This window comes from Dermochelys coriacea, chromosome 2, assembly GCF_009764565.3.
Source record: "Dermochelys coriacea isolate rDerCor1 chromosome 2, rDerCor1.pri.v4, whole genome shotgun sequence".
Taxonomy (NCBI): Eukaryota; Metazoa; Chordata; order Testudines; family Dermochelyidae; genus Dermochelys; species Dermochelys coriacea.
In genome coordinates, this window is record NC_050069.1 from 92623534 (window position 1) to 92639301 (window position 15768).

At 40.7% G+C, this 15768-nt stretch overlaps 1 protein-coding gene across 12 annotated transcripts; it reads right to left on the reverse strand.

Annotated features, from left to right (window-relative positions):
* Window positions 1–258: 258 nt before the first annotated feature.
* Window positions 259–15768, reverse strand: LOC119851795 (centrosomal protein of 290 kDa-like). 12 transcript variants are annotated; one of them, XR_006278918.1, is made up of 8 exons: window positions 12449–12720; window positions 9952–10091; window positions 8818–8904; window positions 5999–6089; window positions 4944–5097; window positions 3698–3795; window positions 2027–3514; window positions 259–1827 (listed from the first exon to the last, which is right to left on the reverse strand). XR_006278918.1 is itself a non-coding variant. In XM_038392227.2 (7 exons), the coding sequence occupies exons 1-7, from the start codon at window positions 15601–15603 to the stop codon at window positions 471–473; spliced, it is 786 nt and encodes a 261-aa protein (XP_038248155.1). In that variant the 5' UTR covers window positions 15604–15768; the 3' UTR covers window positions 259–470. The 12 variants fall into 12 exon arrangements, 10 of the variants coding, with proteins under 10 accessions (XP_038248155.1, XP_038248157.1, XP_043364060.1 ...); XR_006278917.1 differs by having other exon boundaries at window positions 4908–5097; window positions 12449–12716; XM_038392227.2 differs by lacking the exons at window positions 2027–3514; window positions 12449–12720 and adding an exon at window positions 15571–15768 and having other exon boundaries at window positions 259–617; window positions 4908–5097.

Below are 15768 nucleotides of genomic sequence, written 5' to 3' on the forward strand. Positions count from 1 at the left end.
AGGGGGACAGGTTGTTTCCTGCTCCTCTGCACCCAAATGATCTGACTGCACAGCACCTTAAAACCACCTTTGCAATGCCCCTCCTCAGCTGCATTGATCTTTCTTCTACCACAATTGCAGACTAAGCCCATGAAGTCTATCATAATAAAATGCCAAAGCTGGACAATTAGTCAAATTTAAATATAAAGATTATTAAAAAAATGCACATTATTTATTCCTGCAACATCCTTTTTAAACAAATAAAGCAGAACCACTGAATTTCTCAAACAAAATTATAAATGGACAGTTTATTCAAAAACTATACAACAACAAAAGCACATGGTCAAGTAAAAGATACATAACACTGTAAAATTGCATGTTTGAGTCAAGAAAGTCATGATTTTATTGTGGAAAATGAAGTGCTAACCTGGTAACCAGGTTGATCCGTGTTTTGGGGAGAGAATTCAACATGAAAAATCTAAATGGAATGTTTAATTTCTATTACTAGTTACAAAAGGTGTGGCAAAAGCAAGTCCATACGTTGAACTTATGTGTTTCAAGCACTTTTCATACTGATTATTCAGTTTTATTGATTCTTGTAGAGCATACTTTAAATCTTCTATCTCGTCGAAAAATTCCTAAAAAAGAAAATTCAGTATTCATCTATTTTTTTTCTAAAGTTACATTTCCCATTAGACATAGGAAGGTTAAAGTTATACCTCAAAATTTTCCCCTGCTTCAGCCTATTTCTCAGGGTACAGACACAGCAAGTCTCACAGCCCAAGTCGATAGACTCAAACTTCTACTAACATGCTAAAAACAGCTGCACATTGCAGCTTGGGACGGAGCTCAGGCTCCGGTGAGGGAGGTGGGCTTCAGAGCCTGAGCCGGAACATCTACACAGCCATTTTTAGTGCAGTAGAGCGACATCAAGTTTATCAACTCAGGCTCTGGCACTCGCTGCTGTGGGCCATGTAGATGTACCCTCAGAGTACTCTTCAAGTTATACACATAGGAATCACTTTGGTCACCAGTGAGGCTGCAACCACATCTCAACTTAGATGTGGTGGCTAACTGCAACACTGCACAACAGCTTACAACTTTTATATATATAGCATCTTTCATACAAACAGTTTCAAAATATTTTACAGACAAATAATAAAAAGTAAAATAAAAAATATGATAGCAGCAAGAGAAATTAAGAGAGAAGCAAAGGAGAGAAGAGTCAATGTTGCAGAAAGAAAAAAAGGTAGTTCTAAATGGAAAGGAAAGGTCACACAAACCCAGTGGTGTGGACAGAGATAGTAGGATGGATTCAAGAGAGAAAGCGAAGTCCACAAAGACACAGGGAACAAATCATTGACAATTTTAAAAAACAAAGGGGTTTCAAAGGGATCTCAAAGTGAATCGGTGCCAAAAGGTGTGTCTAATAATGGAAATGTAGTTACATTTCCCCGTATTTGCAAAAGCCAGACAACAGAGTTCCACACATCATGGAGTCTGGAGAGCTGAGAGTTAGGAGTGAGTCCGTAAAGACTGGAACTGCAATAGTCAAGGAGAGAGGAGATTAAGGCATGGATAAGGATTTCAGCAATGGAGGAATCAAGGTAATGACTTGCACAGGCAATCTTCCAGAGCTTAGGACAGTAAAAGAACAGCATATCCAAATCACTTACAGAGGAAGTATAGCAATAGTAGACAGAATGTAATCACCCAGAATTCTAGCCCGAATGGTGACACAGAATCTACTACTTTCAAAAGAGACTACATGATAAAGATGCCTCCAGATTCTACTGTTTTCTTCTCTTGTTTTTACTTTGACTAAATGCTTTGGAGAAAGGGGTCAATGTTGGTTTTTTAGAGACTAACAAATTTATTTGAGCATAAGCTTTCGTGAGCTACAGCTCACTTCATCAGATGCATTCGATGAAGTGAGCTGTAGCTCATGAAAGCTTATGCTCAAATAAATTTGTTAGTTTCTAAGGTGCCACAAGTACTCCTTTTCTTTTTGAGAATACAGACGAACACAGCTGCTACTCTGAAAAATGTTGGTTTTGTAATCTGCTACACACATCTTGTAGTCATCTGTATAATAAAATTCTACAATTGTTACTCTGTATGTCACCCTGAAGCCTACAATGTCTGTTGAGTCAGCGTGAGGACACAAACAGCTACAACCATGGCTGAAAGCTCTTTTTGTTCAGAATATCACCAGATTCAATCATCACTAAGATTCCCTGTTTTACTGTCAAATTTTTAAGTTCTCAGCCACTTTGATTTTATGAATTACATCTGTGTGGTGTGTAGCTACAGTAGGCATGTATATATGCCAAGCCACAAGTCCTAGACCATTGTGATAGCAGAGGTAACTCAACCAATCACCGCCCTTCCTCTATTGTTAATTTGCATGCAACAGTTATATCGGTTGTATGAGACAGGCTGCATAGACTGTGGAGTATGTGGCCCGACTACCACACCTGTGTGTGATATCACAGGCTTTCAGCTACTACTTGTTATCAGTAATAACAACCTTAGTGACAAATAATTAGATCCTCAGATAGATCTCTCATCTCTACCTCCTAAATAAAACATCAGGCTGGGCTATACTGATTCAGTAACAATTCTTAAAAAACAGTCACACACAATAAATCACCAACACCACTTCCTGCTGAATCTGCAAGTACTACCCAGCTGAAAACCTGTTGGAGCCGATGAGAATAACAGGACAAGGCAGTACTTCCTTCAAGAGGAAATACTAAATTAATACTGAAAACAAGTGACAAGTTATGTCAGTATCCGAATTTATTCTTCAACAAACACTCATGACTATACAATTATTAGGATTACTCTCTACACACCAACCTTAAAATTTTCAAAAGCACCTAACTGGACTGAAGTTCCCAAATCACTTGAATGTCAATGATGGCAGCATGTGCTACAGATGTCCCAATCCAAAAGTTCATGGATTAATGTTTGTCCTCCAATCGAAAGGACCAAGCTGAAATAATTAGCTTTATGCAAACACAAAAAAAATCTAAAAACAACTGAAAGGAAATTTGCTGCTAAAAATGAAGAAAAAACTTTCATCTGGATATTCAAATAACTCAGCTGAACAGTAAGATTAGACCTCCAACTCTTACCATCTCATTTCAAGAATTACCAGCACTTCCCACTAACTCCCTCCTCCCCTGGTCCACATGTCAATTTTAACAGCCCAGCAAAGAAGAATGAAAAGTCTTGCCCTAGGAGTAACTAACTCTACAGAAAAATAATCCTCCGCTCATAAATATTACAGAGCAGCAGTGGGTACTTAGTTTGGGAAATTTGTTTTTGTTCTAAATGCAATTATCTATCTGTTGGGCAGAACTAAGTCAATCAATTTACATTTCAGTCAGTGTCTCTGTAACATGGAGCAAATAACTTCAAGGTGGAGGACTAGAGACAGAAGTGGCCCAAGATAAAAGCGTGATCACAAGAGAATCAAGCAGTTAAAAGCAAAAGTTCATCTGAATTCCAATTACTCCTCTTCCTGAACCTGTATGGAAGAGATTAAACCAAAGACGTTTACAAGAACCATTAATCTGTATTCCTTTTTTAAAGCAAACACATATTTGAGTCAAAATGTACAACAGCAAGCACTTCATCTATGGCTAATACACACTAGGAAGTTAGTTTTATAAATTTGTCCATTATGAAATTTACCCTAAAAGCAAGTTACCTTGTCTAATCCAGGTAATTCATTTCTTTGCATTCTCCTTTCTCTAGACAGCTTATCATTTTTTTTCTTCAGCTTTTGAATCTCAAGCAGCAATAGCACTACATTCAAAATAAAAATTCATATTTTAATCATTACAATTAACTTCTCACATGTCTATCAATCATATTATACTATATCCAGTGTTTGTTGTTATTTTTATGCAAATTACAGCTCATATTTTAGGGGGAGTGGGAAATTCACCTTTAAAAATTTGATCCTACCCATTTCCAACAACTATGAGATCATAGGATCTGCCCGTGGGATAGTTTTTATGTCAATTTTTATAAAAGCCTATTCTGAGATTTTTGCTTTGCTAGCATTCTATCCAACAATCAGAAACTATACTCTCACACGATTTGATGACTTTGGATGGTCAGATGTGATCTTCTGAGTTATGAGTTAGTCATGCCATCTATTACTGGATAAGAATTTTCTTTAGAATTGCAGTGAGTTCTTGGCTTTAAATAAAAACCTTGATGTCACAGTAGTTTGGGCAATCTATATATAAACTATTCCCCTGCGGGTTTCCTCCATTAGTTAGATACAATCCTGTTCCACTCTGCTCTATTCTAGAAAAGTGACCCTATAAAAATTATATTGTGCAGGGTCTTCGCTTCCATAACAAAGGTGCCAAGTTTACAGTAACAAAAAAAAAAGGGGGGGGGGTGATGGAGGGTTAGATCTGGCTAGGTTCTCCCTCATACAACATCACCACAAATTAAGATTCTGAAGTCAAAAGCATGATGCCGAATACCTGTGCAACAAGACTGCCGCCAATGAGTTTGTACAGGTACAGCTGACTATAACATAGCAAATAATGTTGACAGACAAGATATAGACTACAGCTCCTTTCCCAGAGCTAAATTGGCTTTATAGGTCTAAGCAAAAGTAAAAAGCAGCAAACGCTTTTTATCACTAAAATACAAAAATATGAGACTAAATCCACACAAATGTAGATCTATTGATCAGATGGGGCCATTTTCACATAGCCACTTTTCAAAGATTAATAGCACTTCAGATACTACAATAAAGGCTAAGTGAAGCACATGGCCTTGAGTGAGTCCTATGTGTTAGGATGAAATGCATCCTCTTTGATGAGACGTGACATGTATAAAAGCACCAGAGCAGGGAGTCAATGTTTGTTTTGTAAACTGCCACACATATCTATTACCCAAATATTTGCAAGAACAGGCTCCCTTCTTCTTACATATGCATCTGTGAGATAATGTTACTTCTCTCTCTGCTGTTGGAGTCCTTACTCCAGAAACAGTGTTTTCCTTCTGGGAGACCTTTTTACATTCCAGCTGCTCAATTCTTTGCTTTTGTCCTTGAAGTTGATGCTCTAGCTCATGAATTTTAATCTATGTTCAAAACAATTAAAAAATTTAAAGCAGAAGTGTACAAAAAAAAAATCAATCTGAGCTTTATGTGATTAAAAATACAGTATCTCTTGAGCACCAATTTAAAGCTCCCAATATCTAATTTAGAACAGAACTTACCAGCAAAAGCATGAAGGATAAGAGCAAATCCTGCAAACTACATTTTTTTTCGAAAATATGTTATTAATACATATACACAAATAAGAAATACCAACCCTCTCCCACAAAAAAATTGAAACATTTTACACTGGTCCTGATCTGAGCCTACTGATATCAGCCACACAACAACCATGACACTCTATTTTGAAAAATGATTAATCAGAGTGCATAAATCCGAAGAGGCACTTAAAGAATTTAAATGTAGGGGAAATGTTAGTTTGCAACATTACATAATATTGCCAGATACAGCATGTCCCACATTTTTAAAAGTAAATACTAAAATACAACAATTTTTCTTATCTAGTTGCTACATTTACATAACTGGATTTTTTTTAAATCTTTTTTGTTGTTTCACTATGAAATATTGTTATGAAGTTTTTAAACTGTGAAACAATTATGCAACTCTGTTTTCCGGCAATAGTAAAAATGGCATTTATCCCAATATAATGAACACTAACTCCAGTTAGATTGAGCCAGTTCTTACAAACATCTACAAAAATAGCCTAAAGGCAATCAACATTGAAGTCATGGACCAAAGAGAGCAGTGACAGAATTTATTCTCAAAGTCAAAGTAAGACCATTCACCTGTGAACTCAAGGAAAAGAGAGAAAAAAAAAAATAGAGAAATATTCATGATCATTTATACAAATATTAGGAAAGCTCAAAACTTACCCTTAAATGTCACATTAAATTACTTGAAATAAACTGAACAGTCACTACTTACAGTAAGATTTTTAATTGTTTCACTTTGCTCCTGGTTTGTTTTGATTTCTCTGTCATAACATTTCTGCAGGTTATTATACATCTGAAGTATTCTGATAACAGAAAAAAGTGTGTGAACTGATGATTTTAGCATGCAAACTACCATTTTATACCTTCATACTAGAATCCTTTAAAAAAAAAAAATGGCTTGCATTTGGTAATGTGTTAGTTATACGGAATTGTGTAACTTTGGATTGTAGTTATATTTCATATCTCTGAGTCTACATAAATCAGGTCCATAGATTAACTAGTGCAGTGTTTTTCAATCTGTGGGTTGTGACCCGGTACTGGGTTGCGGCATGTGAGGCGCTGGGTCGACTTGCTCTGCTCAGCACCGCCAACCGGGAAGTTAAAAGTCCCATTAGCAGTGCTGCTCAGCAAAGGCAGGCTAGTGCCTACCTGTTCCGACACTATACTGTGCCCCGGAAGTGGCCAGCAGCAGTCCGGCTTCTAGGCAGGGAGGCCACAGGGCTCCATGCACTGCCACCGCCCAAGCACCAGCGCCACAGTCCCGTTGCCGGCCAATGGGAACGGGGGACGCCCCGGTGCCTGCGGGCGAGAGTCGCGTGGAGCTGCTTGCGCACCTCCTCTTAGGAGCCAGACCTGCTGCTGGCCGCTTCCAGGGAACCCCTTCCTGCACCCCAAACTCCTCATCCCCAGCCCAGAGCCCTGACCCCCTCCTGAACCCCAACCCCCTACTCCAGCCCTGAGTCCCCCCCAAACCCAGAATCCCCTCCCGCACCTCAACCCCCTGTCCCAGCCCAAAGCCCCAGCCCACACCCTGAACCTCTCATTCCTGAACCCACCCCGCAGCCCTGAGCCCCAAACCCCAAACCTCTGCCCAGCCCTCCCACACTCTAAACTCATTCCCAGTTCTGTTGAGTCACAGGCATCAACAATTTTCTTCAACTGGGTCCCCAGAAAAAAAGTTTGAAAAACAATGAAACTAGTGAATATGCATGGATGTTTCTCCTATTACACCATGAATATGTTCATTAACTACTAGAAAAGAGCATAATCTTAGGCAATAATCTAAGTTATTTGTATAAGAAATATGTCCATTCATATACCAACATTCTTATGAAATAAATCCAAAACAGAAATACAAAAAAAAGGTGTATGCTAAACATCAACAGAGAACAGTAACGTATGGTTCATACCTGCAACGCTTACTCATATGAGTAGACCCAATCACTTCATGGATTAAGGATTGGACTATTCAAGCCTGACTCAAAGGTCACTGACTTCAATGGGTATTGGATTGGGCTCTTACTGAGAACAAAATGCAACTGGCTATATGAAGAACGCTGTGCTTTCTGAAACAGACACTAGGATAAAACCTCAGTTTTCTATAAAGCTCTACACACAAACTCTTTGAAGGTTTGTTATGGATAAATTTATTTCTCGGTCTCATGAAACATAGGATGCTTATATTGAATGACTGGCATTTTAAACTTATTTTATTAACTTTCACAGAAACACCTCATAACTAGCGTTAGAAAAGGGAGAGTGAGAAATATTCAGGATGTACAAGATTTTATTTTTTTACATTTCACCGAAAAGTCAAATATAACTGCATGAATGTGTTGTATCCTATTTCACCTAACAAGTTTTAACAGTGCAATAAAATGACAGGAGGACAAACATTACCACACATGTATTACAACTATCTCCTTAATAAGGATAATCATTAACTATTATAGAGAAAATAGTGATGGGCTAAAAACACTGTAAAAATCAGATTCATTTTAAGTGCTGAGAAAGCAAACCATTTATCAAGATATTGGCTCTGTCTCCTTCCTTCTTGTCAATGGAACTACTATATATAATTCAGACTTCAGTGTAAGGGATTTTTAATTATGAACATTTGATATTAGCAAAGATAGGAGAATTCGTACCAGGTTAGGCAAATTCTTGGTGACTTCCCAATAACTATTGTCCTACAAAATATGTATTCAAATCTTTAATTTGATCCAAAACCTTGACAAATAAAATGTAAGACTCCAATCCTTCAACTGATAGGAGCATGAATGGACTACTACACCTATATGGAGTCCCAATGAACTTAACAGGGCACCGTACAAGCAAAGCAGACCCTGTATGCACTACAAATTGCATGATGACAGCGTTAATGCTCCTTCTGTGAATGAACTAAAACTGTGCCCTTCACATCACAAGCCAGTTATGAGAGTTTACATTCAGCAATAATTCACAAACCACAATGTAAAAGAAATTACTTCTTGTTCAAACGGTAACAGACTAAAGCAATCAGATGATTTAACTGCTGTGGTTTTATATTGGACAGTGCACTGTCCAACAAATGACTTACATTTAATACTTCTAGATTCCTAACCTCAAATTATGTAATTTATCTTTCTCCTTTCCACAAGCTTCCCAACTTCTTTCCATTTTTCCCTAAGTTTCCACACTTCCTTCTATTTTCCCTAAGAGAGTGAGTTGTGGAGAAAATTTCTACTCAATCCTTGAATATTTTTCTCTACTTTCATTGTCTGAAGCATTGTCAAAGCATTCCCTTTCTCAACACTTAAAATGAATTTTCATTTCTATAGCATAATGTGGGAATCTGAATGCCCTCAAACACACTGAAAGTTACTTCCAAGCAACATCTCACATATCCGTATGACATTTCTCATGAACATACTCCATATTTTACCCAAGAGAAGTGAAACACCATATAAATCTCTTAAAGTATGCTAGTTCCAGTGAGAGAAGACATGCTTCATTAACCTTGTAAATAAGCAAGTCCCCAGAAGAACTTACCGGGCACTTTCGCTTGCTACTTTGATTTCTTTGTTGTGACTGCCAGCTCCCTTGTACCGTAAGTGGGATTCTGTTTGAACCTGAACACTTAATTGAAATAAATGCAACAGCTTAAGGATGGTCTCTCTCCCACTCAACAGTGCAAACATTTCAGAACTGTGATGGGACATTTTAAAGTAGAAAGGATAAATAAAGACATTTTTTCCTTTGACCTCAAAATACAAGTTTACACTTCTCATGTTTTTCACTCTGTATGGAAAGTCCTACTGAAAATACTGCACACAGAGATGCATGGAATGCTATCTAGCTACTTTTCAAAGCACCAAAACTTTAACAAAAAAAAAAAAAAAATCAAATCTTCACTTCCAGATGTTTTAAATAACATTAATACTTAAAGTGTTGCACATTACACTCACTGATGGTTTATTTACCATCAAAATATCCTAGAGTACTTTACACTAAGTTGGATACTGGTTGCACACTGAGTAAGCAAACACTGCAGCCACATACAATTATTACAACTTGCTGTTGCATTGACAGTGTGAATTTTGTCCAGAGCACCAGGATTGCCCTCTACTCTTTTTTGAGCAGTGCCCCAAGACTTTTATCATCTCCTTTTTTCCTTGCACAGACAGCCAACAAAGATAAGCAGAACAAATTATGTTTAATGGCTCATCTAAAACAGTGGTACTCAACCGGGGTCCGGGGCCCCCTTGGGGGCTGCAAGCAGGTTTCAGGGGGTCTGCCAAGCATGGCCAGCATTAGACGTGCTGGGGCCCAGGGCGGAAAGCCGAAGCCCCACCACATGGTGCTGAAACCTGGGGCTCCAAGTCCAGCCACCCAGGGCTGAAGCTGAATCCCGAGCAACTTAGCTTTGCAGGGCCCCCTGTAGCATGGGGTCCGGGGCAATTGCTCTACTTGCTACCCCCTAAAGCTGTCCCTGTCTTTTATATGCAAAAAAATAGCTGGGCCGTGGAGTTTTTATAGCATGGGGGGGGGAAGAGGTTGAGAACCTCTGATCTAAAAAGATGCCATCAGGGGACAAGTACCCAAGTTCTGCATGGCAATGTCACCTCTGCATACAGGTCCTAGTCTCAAATCAAGACTTTAATCCAGGGAAAAAATAATTCTTACTCTCTGCTTGTGACACAGTCATGCATTAACTGCTCCAGATGCAGTTTTTCCTGGATCTGAGCCAAATCATTTTCTAGCTGTTGATTTTTTCTATGCAACCTTTTCAACTTCTTAAGTAGCTGTTCGTTTTCATCACTGAGCTGGAAAGTAAGAGAAAAACATTTTACCAAATGAAATTTTCAAATGCTATATTAATATGGATTCCTAACATTTCTGACTAACGTTCATTTTTATAAACCCCAGTATGTTTACCCAGGGTCACTCATATACATAAAGCAAGATACTTCAGAAAACCATTGGCTTAATTTTTTTTTTAAATGGAGAATGAACCCGAACATACCTTCTTTAGAATATGCACAAGAGAGATGATATCCTCTATACAGTTTAGTGAATCAGTACCAAATGCTTCTATTTTGTCAATGCATCAAGTGTAAAATATATGTTTCTATACACAGACAGAGAGGAGGGAGAAGGTAGGTATGCTGTTGCCAGAGAGTCTCAAACTGTGGGTCAGGACTCCAAAGGGTGGTGTTAAACTTATTAGGGCCGAAGCCAATGCCTGAGTCCCACTGCCCAGGGCCAAAGCCCTTGGGCTTCAGCTTTGGGGACCCTCACAGCCCAAGCAGTAGGACTGGGTAGGCTCAGGCTTCGGTCCCCCTCCTGGGGTCATGTAGTAATTTTTGTTGTCCTTCTGGGGCTCATGATACAATGAAGTTTGAGAACTGCTGTGTTGGACTATACAGTGGTGTCGCATTTGACACGGGGATTAGATTCTAAAGTCAGAGCGTAAGGCGAAAATCGCGTATAGTCAAAGTTACCCTTGAAAATCCCTTAAATCGCCCATAAAGTACAGCATACTGTACATGGTTTTCTGTATACAAGCCTATACAATAATATGTATAAATATATAATGTATACAGTAATGTACAGTATATAATAAAGAGCACATATGCAAAATATAATTTTACAGTATTGAATTTTTAATTGCAGGGGGTCGTCAGGGCTTGATGTCATTCCAGGAGACGGAGATGATGGAGAGCTTGGGTGACAGAGAGCGAGTCGTAGACTAAGTGGTTGGCTCTGGTTCAGCTCAAGAAGTTGATTGCATAGGCTCATCTGCTGCTGGTTGTTTTTCCTTGAAAAACATGGTGATCGGGAACTGTCGCTGTTGTCTCGAGCTGCTCAAACATTTCTTGATACCGTCTCAAATTGTCCGTAATACTACATGTGATTTTGAGGCTTCGTTCCATAGAGGGATCGTATTCAGAAATTAAATCATTCAAGCGTTTCGCTGCTTGGAACACTTCAGCAAATTTATGAAGATTCCAACTTGCTGGCTCTTCCTGTTCGTCGTCATCATCATCTTCATCTTCTGTAGACAATTTTACCAGTTCCTCTAACTCTTCATTAGTCATTGTTTCTCTATGGCTCTCAATTAATTCTTCAATTTCTTCCTCAAGGTTGTCAACGAAGCCATCACCACACACTTGCCTGGCCACCTGAACAATGTGTTTCACTTCTTTGTCAATGGTTGGTAAACCCTTAAAATCATTCAGACATTCTTTCCATAGGTTTTGCCAACATGCATTGACTATTGCAGGCTTGATTGCATCCACTGCCTGTTTAATATAAGTGATGCAATTGGCAATGTTGAAGGCCTTCCAACAGTCCATCACATTAAGATTGGGATTAGCATCCATAGTGCTATGTATCCAGGAGAACATAAGCCTCGTTTACGTGGCCTTGAAACAGCAACTCAAGCCCTGGTTGGGAGATTGGAGGTGGTATTGGGGGGGAGAAAGACTACTTCAACGTCGTTATGCGCAAACCGGAGTGCCGCAACGTGGCCAGGAGCATTGTCTATGATCAGCAATGCTTTAAAGTCAAGACCTTTCTCTTCGAGGTACCGCTTGACCTCCGGAATGAAACACTTGTGGAACCCAATCTGCTGCCGTCACCCAAGTCTTTTTATTTGGATTGCCAGAACACAGGCAGGAGATTTTTGTTCTTGCCTTTTAGGGCACAGGGATTTGCAGCCCTGTAGAGCAAGCCCGGCTTTATTAAATGCCCAGCCACATTGCCAAAAAACAACAGTCACACGGTCTTTAGCTGCTTTGAAGCCAGGGGCTTGCCTTTCTGATTTCGAAGTGGGCATTTTTTTTCCAGAAGAGCCCAGTCTCGTCAGCATTAAAAACTTGTTCCGGAAGACAGCCCTTTTCTTCTATGATTTTCTTTAATTTTTCGGGGTACGCTTTTGCTGCCTCTTCATTGGCAGATGCAGCTTCATCAGTAGTCTGCACGTTTTTGAAGCTGAAGCGGTTACTAAAACTGTCAAACCAACTTTGGCTAGCTTTGAATTCCTTCTCATCAGAAGGCTGTCTGTGCACAGAGGCTAAGAGCCATCAATAGGCACATGTTTACAGTTCATGTCTTCCAGCCATAAGTTTAATGCCTTTTCAGTCTTCACTAAAGTCTTATCACGCACCTAGCTCGTCACCTTAGCAGTTATTGGAGCACTAGATGCCACAGCTTGACGAATTTCTCTCTCTCTCTCTCTCTCTCTCTCTCTCATCTTGCTGGCACGGATGCTAGATTTGTTGCAGTCATATTTATGCGCCACGTTGGAAACCGACATACTGTCTCTCAATAAATCCAACACAGCCAGTTTTTCCTCCAGCATTGGAGCAGATCATGGTTTCTTCGGTTGAGAACCAGATGAAGTAGTTGGCTTGCATTTAGGGGCCATGTTGTATGAAAAATATGTACAGTATCTTTAAACACTAGAATCACACTCAGCACAGAAATATGCTCACACTATGAGAGGCATAGGGGAACTGAGACCAACTGAGGGAACAGCAGATTCATGTCTCCCATCTCACGCTCACTTCGGGGCATACGCTCATGGAGTGGAACGGTGGGTGGAATTGCCCGCACTATTTACAGGTATCTTGTTTTTTGAGGTTTTTTTGCGGAGCGCATATAGTTGAATTCGCGTAAGTTAAATGCGCATATGATGCGCCTCACCTGTACTTCGAAACATAGGCCCCAATTCTGCAGACACACTTGTGCTTATCTTTATACATGATTAGTCCCATTGAAGCTCTTAGTATATAAATAACTTTGGATGAAATGCACTTTATATATTTATATTATTTTCACCTCTTTAAGTAGCTTATTTCACTACTTATCTTTATAGTTAGAAAAAACTTTCTAATATCTAACCCAAATCTCCCTTGCTACAAACTAAAATTATTGCTTCTTTTCCTACACTCATTGGACATGGAGACCAATTGATCCCCATCCTCTTTATTTATTTATTTATTTTTACACAGTGATTCTCAAACTTTTGTACTGGTGACCCCTTTCAAATAGCAATCCTCTAAGTGCGACCCCCCCTTATAAATTAAAAACACTTAAAATATTTAACATCATTATAAATGCTGGCTGCAAAGCAGGGTTCGAGGTGGAAGCTGACAGCTCGCGACTCCCTGAGGGGTCCCAACCCCCAGTTTGAGAACCCCTGGTTTTACACATTTGAAGACTCTCATGTCCATGCCCTCAGTCTTCTGTTCTCTAGACCAAACATGCCCAATTCTTTCACTCTCATATTTTCTAAGCCTCTTATTTTTTTGCTCCCCTCTGGACTCTCTCCAATTTGTTCACACCTTTTTTAAAATGTGGTATCCCAATATGGACATAGTACTCTAGCTAAGGCCTTATCAATGTCAAGCAGAGCAGAACAATTACCTGCCATCTTACACATGGCAGTCCTGTTACAGAGAAGAAGAATTACCTGCCATGACTTATTCATGGCACTCCCGTTAGTATGGCCCGGAATGACATTTGCCATTTTTTGCAACAGCATCACACTGTTGACTCATTTTCCATTTGTGATCCACTGTAACCCCAAGATCCTTTTCTGCTGTACTGTTCCCCAGCCAACTATTCTAATATGATTAGGCTTGTATCTGTAAACACTTATGCTTTTGATTATCTTTACACATGAGTAGTTCCACTGAAGTCAAACGGATTACTCAAGCAAGTAAAGTTAAGGATGCCGTAAGTGCTTGCAGGATCAGGATCATAAGTTTATTATAAGATAAAGTTTTAAAAATAAAAAAGTACACTTCAAATGCAGGTGTTTTTTTACATGAATCAGGATATTGTAAATCCAAATGGTAACTAGACCTTAAAAAGTTTATGTTCAGATATTATAAATAACCTCAGCATACAGGTCATCTTTTAAATCAGCAAGAGAGCAACTGAAGATGTTGGAAACATTCAAGAGCTAAATAAACACAATGAAAACAACATAAATAGCTTAACCATTTAAATGCCAAGTGGTCACAGTGAGCAATTAATGTGTTCATCTCCTTTTATCCTAAAGGTAGTTAGAAACTAAGGGCCTGGTCCTATTCATATCCATGGAGGCTGACCCCTATGGAGCCAATCGCATGATTGGAATTAAGAGCCTGATTTTGCAAAAATTTACCATTCTAACTTTAGTCCGGAAATAATCTCACTGAACCCTAAAACCAAGGTAGGCATGTGTTTCAGTACCTTGATGAATCAGGGTTTATGTGAGTAAAATGACTCGATGGACTTGGTCCTTAAGCAGATACCTAGATTTTTCATAAAAAGAAAAGGAGTACTTGTGGCACCTTACAGACTAAGTTTCAGAGTAGCAGCCGTGTTAGTCTGTATTCGCAAAAAGAAAAGGAGTACCCGTGGCACCTTAGAGACTTAGTTTTCCACCAAATGCATCCGATGAAGTGAGCTGTAGCTCACGAAAGCTTATGCTCTAATAAATTTGTTAGTCTCTAAGGTGCCACGGGTACTCCTTTTCTTTCTTAGAGACTAACAAATTTATTAGAGCATAAGCTTTCGTGAGCTACAGCTCACTGTAGCTCACAAAAGCTTATGCTCTAATAAATTTGTTAGTCTCTAAGGTGCCACAAGTCCTCCTGTTCTTTTTGCGAATACAGACTAACACGGCTGCTACTCTGAAACCTAGATTTTTCATGTTCACGCAGCTAAGAGCTGTAAAGAACAACACTATCAATTTGCACTCTGGTTAACTGAGGGAAGGGGCAGCTAAAACTAGCATGAGAAGTAATAGCCCTGCCTCTAAGTCCCCGTCCCCGTCCCCCCCGCCAGGGTTTGGGGTTTACCATCACGTCCCGTCCGCCGCAGCTTAGCAGTGCTCTTCACCCCCGCCGCGGTGCGGAAGTCCCCAATGGGGGTTGCGAAGTCGCTGAGCCCCCGGGCGGGCGGGCGGGCAGTGAAAGTGCCAGTCCGCAGAGCGCTGCCCAGCGCGGGAAGGGAGCAAAGGGAACCGGAACCGACCCCGCCCCCGCCCGTCCTCGTCTCTCCTCGGCACGTGAGGCCATTTCCCACCCAAGCGACGCGGGGCTGGTGGCTCGGGTGCGCGGGCCGTTCACGGCGGCGGCAGCAGCCACAAGGAGCCAACCAGAGCGAGGGCCCGAGCCCGGGCCCGTTCTGCCGCGGCGGAGCAGCGGGGGCTCTGCAGCGGCCACTGCGGGGCAGCACCGCGGCCAGCGCCAGCTGTCACAGGCGGGAGAGCCCCGCCCCTGCCGTGCCTCCGCGGGGCTCACTCACTTGGAGGCACTTGTGGACGGCGGGCAGCTCCATGGGCCCCAGAGGCGGGGCCTAAAGGAATCTCTCCCCTCCCCCCCCCCCCGCCCGCCCGCGCGACTCGCGTCCTCTCTTTCCAACGGCCCTCTGGCTGCCTGCCCGCTTCGCTGCCTGCCCGCTTTCCCTGCGCGTGTGCATCCCCCGGGGCGAGCAGGGACCGGG

What these genes read in the sequence shown, in the direction of transcription:
- LOC119851795 (XM_043508119.1), bottom strand. Translation starts at nt 12,631, where the DNA reads ATGCTGGAGGAAAAACTGGCTGTGTTGGATTTATTGAGAGACAGTATG. An exon ending in CTGTTCTTGCAAATATTTGG is followed by an intron (nt 3,796 to 4,907) that starts GTAATAGATATG and finishes TTTTGAATGTAG; the next exon opens with TGCTATTGCTGCTTGAGATT. An exon ending in AATTACCTGGATTAGACAAG is followed by an intron (nt 618 to 3,697) that starts GTAACTTGCTTT and finishes TTTCTTTTTTAG; the next exon opens with GAATTTTTCGACGAGATAGA.